Source organism: Teleopsis dalmanni, unplaced genomic scaffold (genome assembly GCF_002237135.1).
Source record: "Teleopsis dalmanni isolate 2A unplaced genomic scaffold, ASM223713v2 unscaffolded_contig_1259, whole genome shotgun sequence".
Taxonomy (NCBI): domain Eukaryota; kingdom Metazoa; phylum Arthropoda; class Insecta; order Diptera; family Diopsidae; genus Teleopsis; species Teleopsis dalmanni.
The window spans coordinates 3,254-9,695 of NW_024032641.1; the positions used below are offsets into that span (position 1 = coordinate 3,254).

The window sequence follows — 6,442 nt, forward strand, 5'->3', positions numbered from 1 at the left end:
TGATCTTGGGAAATGCTTGGGGGCACTGGAATAACTTCATTATTTGCCATTTCCATCAAATTGCTAATTACAGATGTGCCTTTCAAACTGTCAATGCACAGTTTAAAAAACACTGAACAGTTTGAAACTCACTGAACAGTTTGACAGTCACTGGAAAATCGATTTTGCACCAACAGTTTGAAAGTCACAAGTGACTCTCAAACTGTTACTTGACCAATGATAGTCAAACTGTAGTATTGGTGGTATTTTATACCAAGTATTTGGAACTTGAGTGCTTGAATACTTGAGTCTAAAGTACTTGAGAGCTTGAGTGCTTGAGCACTTGAGACTTGAGTACTTGGGTATTTGAATTCTTGAAAAGTTGCGCTAATGTAACTTGAAATAGTTGAGTTGAGTTTCTAGTAGTTGAGATTTATAAAAATTGGATCTATTTTTTTTCAATCCTTTTTTCTTTCAATCGTCCAATCGTCCATTTTTTTAATGATGCCGACAAATTATCTCATATACTTTTTCTAAACGCAATTTAAAATAAAAAATTGCTTTAAACTTTCGTTTGAAAAATGTTTATATAGAAACGGAAATTGCTCCAAATCGACGATTAAAATTTAAAATCAGAAATCATGCCACCAAAAACTAGCGGAAAAGCAGCCAAAAAAGATGGAAAGGCTCAGAAAAATATAACCAAAAACGATAAGAAGAAGAAGCGCAGGAGGAAGGAGAGCTATGCTATCTACATTTATAAAGTGTTAAAGCAGGTCCACCCCGATACTGGTATATCATCGAAAGCCATGAGCATCATGAACAGCTTCGTGAATGACATATTCGAACGTATTGCTGCTGAGGCTTCGCGCTTAGCACACTACAATAAGCGCTCCACCATTACTAGTCGGGAGATTCAAACTGCTGTTCGTCTTTTACTTCCCGGTGAACTGGCTAAGCACGCAGTTAGTGAAGGAACAAAAGCTGTCACTAAGTATACTAGTTCCAAGTAAATTGCGTTATATCAAACAAACACCACTTATTCAAAAGGCCCTTTTCAGGGCCACAAAAATATTCAATTGAGTTGATAATTTATCTATATTATAAATATGTATAGAGCCCTGAAATTATTTACGAAAACTGACAGGCTTATCAACACCGCGTTATTGAATCTCAGAATGGTTACAAGCTCCTCGGGGAGGTATGCAGATCTGATAAAGTTATAAACAATAATCCAGACAAGGCGTAAAGAGGGGTTAAGAAGAAACCTCGTAGTTAATAGAAAGTAAAAGTGCTCAAGTGCACTGACTCAACTAGCCTCAACATAATAATAATATAAATATGATATATATTTTGTTTTTGATATTTCTTTTAAAAGGCTACTGATAGAAGAAAAAAATAAAAAAAAACTTTGACAGTCTCTTCATGAATTATCAGCTATCGTTTGGTTGTTAGTGAATAAATGATTCAATCAACAAATTAATTTCTGTCGGTTTTGAGGATCTTACAGTTTTTTAATCATGGATAATATAACCTGCTAAATAGAGTTAACTCTTGAATTAACGAGTCTTAATCCTTATCATCAGTCTTAGTACTATCATCGCTTTTAAATTGATATATTCTATATTTACATTCGTGCTTTAAATTTGAAAACATAAATATAGTATTTGTTCCTTGTCATTCATTCTATGATACCATACAATTTCATGGGATAGATAAGCTCTTTTACAACTCATTCCTTAAGCGTTCTTTTAGTAAGTTCAAGTCTTACATTATGGCTTCTGATGCTTTCTGCTTACAGCAAAAGAAAAATAAAATATATTGATTCAATTAAATGTTATGACGTGAAACATTCTATGTCTAATGATACACTATATGATACTAATAATAGTATACATATGATGCTAATATTATACATATTAATATATGTTATGCTACTTCTAATAGCAATGTCTATACTACATCTATATGATATAATTTATCATTATCTCTTTTCTTTGAATAAACTTACTATGCAACAATTGCATTTACATTTTGCTTATTTTATTTTCGTAGTCAAAAATAAGCAATTGAAAATAGTTAAGCAATTTCAAACCCTGGATAAGTCATGTCATTTATTTATCTCTTTTCTTTATATAATTTTGGTCCTGAAAAGGACCGATTTTTGTATATTTATAAAATTATATTGCTTCCAATCTTAAGCACGTTCTCCACGAATACGTCTAGCCAATTGAATATCTTTTGGCATAATTGTAACGCGTTTGGCATGAATTGCGCATAAGTTAGTATCTTCAAAAAGACCCACTAAGTATGCTTCGCTAGCTTCTTGAAGAGCCATTACAGCAGAACTCTGGAAACGTAAATCAGTTTTGAAATCTTGTGCAATTTCACGGACCAAACGCTGGAATGGCAATTTGCGAATCAAGAGCTCAGTACTCTTTTGGTAGCGACGAATTTCACGTAAAGCTACAGTTCCTGGACGATAACGATGTGGTTTTTTCACACCTCCAGTAGCTGGTGCACTTTTACGTGCGGCTTTGGTAGCCAATTGTTTTCGTGGTGCCTTACCACCAGTCGATTTACGAGCAGTTTGCTTTGTACGAGCCATAATTTATGAGATATGTTACAATATGGTATTTTAAAAAATAGCGCAATTGAATAGCTCAATTTTCTCATCATACCTGGATGTTCTGTTTCAACTATTCACATGTTTTAACATTCATTGTTTCTCATATTGCTTATTCTTTTTGTTTTGTTTTCTTTTGTTTTGTTTTGTTTTACTCAATCTTTTTCATATCTTTCATAGTGCTTATGTTTTCTATAAATAGTCGTCAATCATCCGTCGTCACTTCATTTATTGTTTGAATTTGAATTCGAACGGTTCTACCATATCTATAAAAATTTAAATACAAAATGACAGGTCGTGGTAAAGGTGGCAAAGGATTAGGAAAAGGTGGTGCTAAGCGTCACCGCAAAGTTCTTCGTGATAACATCCAAGGTATTACGAAACCAGCTATCAGACGTTTAGCTCGCCGAGGCGGAGTTAAGCGTATTTCTGGTTTGATTTATGAAGAAACTCGTGGAGTATTGAAAGTATTTTTGGAAAATGTGATCCGTGATGCTGTTACATACACAGAACATGCCAAAAGGAAGACTGTTACAGCCATGGATGTCGTATATGCTTTAAAGAGACAAGGCCGTACCTTATACGGTTTTGGAGGTTAAGCAAATAATCAATTATTGATTTAATAATGCAATAATATATTGCCCAATGGTCCTTTTCAGGACCCAAATAATCTTACACTTAAAGAGATAAATTTACATATATATGTGTTGGTATTTTTCTAATATTATAAAAAAAATAAAATTTATTATTAGCTTGATCGATTGATGTCTGTCGAGTATAATTGATAATTAAAATGATCAGTTTAACAGAGTCCAAAATATTTATTATTATAATTCTCAATTTCTTTGTTACATTAGCAGTATATATGTGGACTAGCTTCTTACGGGCTTAATTATAATTCTCATTCAATTTTTTTATAGAATAAGATAAATAGAACTGACGTATATAAGTAATTTGCGGACTGTTAGATATTGCAGTTTGAAGTTTCCACACAATGGTGTGAAAATTTTCTCCATTCATTCCTAAGAGGTGGTTTTAGTGAATTCAAATCTCACACTGAATCTGAATCTTAATCTTAATCCAAATCCAAGTGTTCAACAAGCAAAATGATTGCGGGGAAAATGAAAGTGAAAAAAATTCGTATATGAATTAAGTGAATTATGACAATATTATATAAAGAAAAGAAATAAAAGAACTTGTTATTGAAATAAATTAGAATATTTTAAAATTATCTTTAAGTAATTTGCAGCGTCTTGCAAGTGAGTACCGAGTGTGGTGTGTTAGTTATAAATTAACAAGTGTAATTAGAAGCATTATATAATAATAAATAAAATTAGCATAAACCACTATTTTTATTTATTTAAAATAGAATTTAAAAATGAAATTAAGTGAATAAAATATATACAAGTGAGTATTTCATCAAATAAATGACATATTTTGATATATAATATTTTATGGTCATTACTATAATAAATAAATAATTGGATATTAAATATAATAGAATAAGATAAATATTTATTAACTTAAGAATGATGTGAAGTATTGCACATAATGTCTAAATAAGAGAATATAATTTTTTTAAATGCATAAAGAATTTTTGTTTGCTTATTAGAGATTAAATTTATAGCGCATTACAGAATAAAAGAATCTCTTCATATTATTCATGAGGTATTATTAAAAGAAATGATCGTGCACTATGACAAGGTATATTGTGCCCATTACTCGGGTTAGAATGTTTCTCCAAGTCCGTTTTCTTTAATGAAAGACAATATAAAGTCCTAGTCTTTCCTAGTCTTGAATATTTATGATCCATGAAATACCCTCCTAGGTGTTTATTCCGTTTGTGCATCAGTGGACACTACCCAAGCACATGGTATACAGTTTCTCTCTTCTCTACAGTATCTGCAGTCTGAGTTGGATTGAATTCCTAACTTCGATAGGTGATTATTCAATCTTTAGTGACCGGTCATTAATAAACGCAATAGGTATACCATATACTAAAACATTTTATAAAATAAATAAATAAATAAATAAATAAATAAATAATGAATCTTCTTATCTTCTTTTTACACATATTTTGTAGCCCTAAAAAGGGCTGTTTTGATGAATTTAAAGTTTGATTTTTAAAATTATTTTTTTGCAGCAGTTTTCTTGACTGATGTTTTTTTAACGGCAGTTTTTTTAGGTTTTGCGGCCGCTTTAGCTTTTGTAGAAGTAGACTTTGGTTTAGCTGGCTTAGCCTTAACAGATCCAATCTTTTTAACACTTTTAACTTTAACTTTTTCAGTTTTTTTCTTTTCAACACTCTTCTTAGCTGCCGCAGATTTCTTAGGTTTTTTCTCTCCAGATACCTTTGCCTTTGACTTTTTAGTACCTGCAGATGATGCAGTAACCTTCTTCTTCGTAACACCTGATGGCACCTTCTTTTTCTTACCCTCGACAGACGATTTAGGAGACTTAGCAGCAGCAGCTGATAATTTAAATGAACCAGATGCACCTTTTCCTTTTGTTTGTATCAATTTGCCATTAGCTACAGCAGTTTTCAAATATTTTTTAATAAATGGAGCCAATTTCTGGGCATCACATTTATATGTGGCACTTATATACTTTTTAATTGCCAACAATGAAGATCCGCTGCGTTCCTTCAAGTTCTTGATAGATGCATCAACCATTTGTTGTGTTGATGGATGAGATGGAGCTGCAGAAGGTTTTTTTACTTTTGTTGCCTTTTTAACAGCAACTTTCTTTTCAGGAACGGCAGTTACCTCCTTTGGAGAATCTGTATTTGCAACGGCAACAGCTTCAGACATATTTGCTTTTTAATATTCCGTAATATTCTTACTTATGAATATTTTTTCGCATTTTTTTTTTATTTTAAAATGTTGCTTTATTGATAATTTCATTGTTCTTACATAGTTTTCTTAAAGCTAGAAATTTACATTAAATTTTGTACATATATATACAGTTAGATCTTAGCATACTTAAGTATTTTTCTAAGAGTAATTTACATTAATAATAGTGGTATGATAAGATTGAGTTTTAGACTTTGATTACGTTATAGTTTATTTTTTCTAAAAAATTATTTAAAAAAGAAAATAGCCTCGTTTGTTATTTTTTCCTTAAATCTACCTTAGAACTAACTTACGCCTACTATATACAATATTTACAATACAGTTTATAAGATTTTTTACAGTGTTTTTTTAGTATTTATTTTTTTTTTTTTTTTTTGTTGTATATTTCTTTCTAACTAGGTTAGATTAATTACAATGTGAATTGTGCGGTGGAGTACACTGGACGGACAAAGTCATTTGAGGAACCTCTTCTATGGTAGTATAATAATTTATTGTTTTCGAAAAGCATGTTATTGTCGTTAAGGATACCCAGATGCAGTGGCGAGAGATACCTATCTGTCAAAGGAGCCACGATGTCGTGTGCTTTACCAAGGTAACTGTGAAGTAAGTTGTTGTTAATGGTTGACATATTATTTAGGAATCTGATGGCTGCTTGGACCAGAAAGGAGTCAATTCTACCCATTTTGCTATATGTATATAAAAAGCTATTGCTCAGATTGTGATACTGCCCTCCGTGATGCTGCCTAATTGCTGGAGGGATACAGTTTCTTAGCATGTGCCTTTCAAATTTTCTTAGCCTCTCCATCTGGTGGGAGGAGATGTTGAACCAAACCGGGAAGCCATAGCCCAGGAGTGGCCTAACCAGTTGTTTATAGCAATTTCTTTTTATATCTTGCCTTAGGAATTTGGCTCTGCGAAAAATGGATGAGTAGGTAAAGAACGCTTTTCTGGCTTTGTCTAGCGCTGCGTTTACATGGGGTATGAA

At 32.0% G+C, this 6,442-nt stretch overlaps 4 protein-coding genes across 4 annotated transcripts; 2 read left to right on the top strand and 2 right to left on the bottom strand.

Moving 5' to 3' along the window:
- Positions 1–605: 605 nt before the first annotated feature.
- LOC119663995 (histone H2B) lies at positions 606–1,040 on the top strand. Its single transcript, XM_038073580.1, has one exon. It carries the CDS (start codon positions 621–623, stop codon positions 990–992), a length of 372 nt encoding a protein of 123 aa, XP_037929508.1. The 5' UTR covers positions 606–620; the 3' UTR covers positions 993–1,040.
- Positions 1,041–2,149: 1,109 nt separating this feature from the next.
- Positions 2,150–2,680, bottom strand: LOC119663996 (histone H3). The gene has a single exon (XM_038073581.1). The coding sequence runs from the start codon at positions 2,585–2,587 to the stop codon at positions 2,177–2,179; it is 411 nt and encodes a 136-aa protein (XP_037929509.1). The 5' UTR covers positions 2,588–2,680; the 3' UTR covers positions 2,150–2,176.
- Positions 2,681–2,892: 212 nt separating this feature from the next.
- LOC119663997 (histone H4) lies at positions 2,893–3,204 on the top strand. The gene has a single exon (XM_038073582.1). The coding sequence runs from the start codon at positions 2,893–2,895 to the stop codon at positions 3,202–3,204; it is 312 nt and encodes a 103-aa protein (XP_037929510.1).
- Positions 3,205–4,719: 1,515 nt separating this feature from the next.
- On the bottom strand, positions 4,720–5,464 carry LOC119663994 (histone H1-like). Its single transcript, XM_038073579.1, has one exon. The coding sequence runs from the start codon at positions 5,413–5,415 to the stop codon at positions 4,735–4,737; it is 681 nt and encodes a 226-aa protein (XP_037929507.1). The 5' UTR covers positions 5,416–5,464; the 3' UTR covers positions 4,720–4,734.
- Positions 5,465–6,442: the final 978 nt, after the last annotated feature.

Excerpts from the sequence above, each read along its gene's own strand:
- LOC119663995 (XM_038073580.1), top strand. The coding sequence starts at position 621 with ATGCCACCAAAAACTAGCGGAAAAGCAGCCAAAAAAGATGGAAAGGCT.
- LOC119663996 (XM_038073581.1), bottom strand. The coding sequence starts at position 2,587 with ATGGCTCGTACAAAGCAAACTGCTCGTAAATCGACTGGTGGTAAGGCA.
- LOC119663997 (XM_038073582.1), top strand. The coding sequence starts at position 2,893 with ATGACAGGTCGTGGTAAAGGTGGCAAAGGATTAGGAAAAGGTGGTGCT.
- LOC119663994 (XM_038073579.1), bottom strand. The coding sequence starts at position 5,415 with ATGTCTGAAGCTGTTGCCGTTGCAAATACAGATTCTCCAAAGGAGGTA.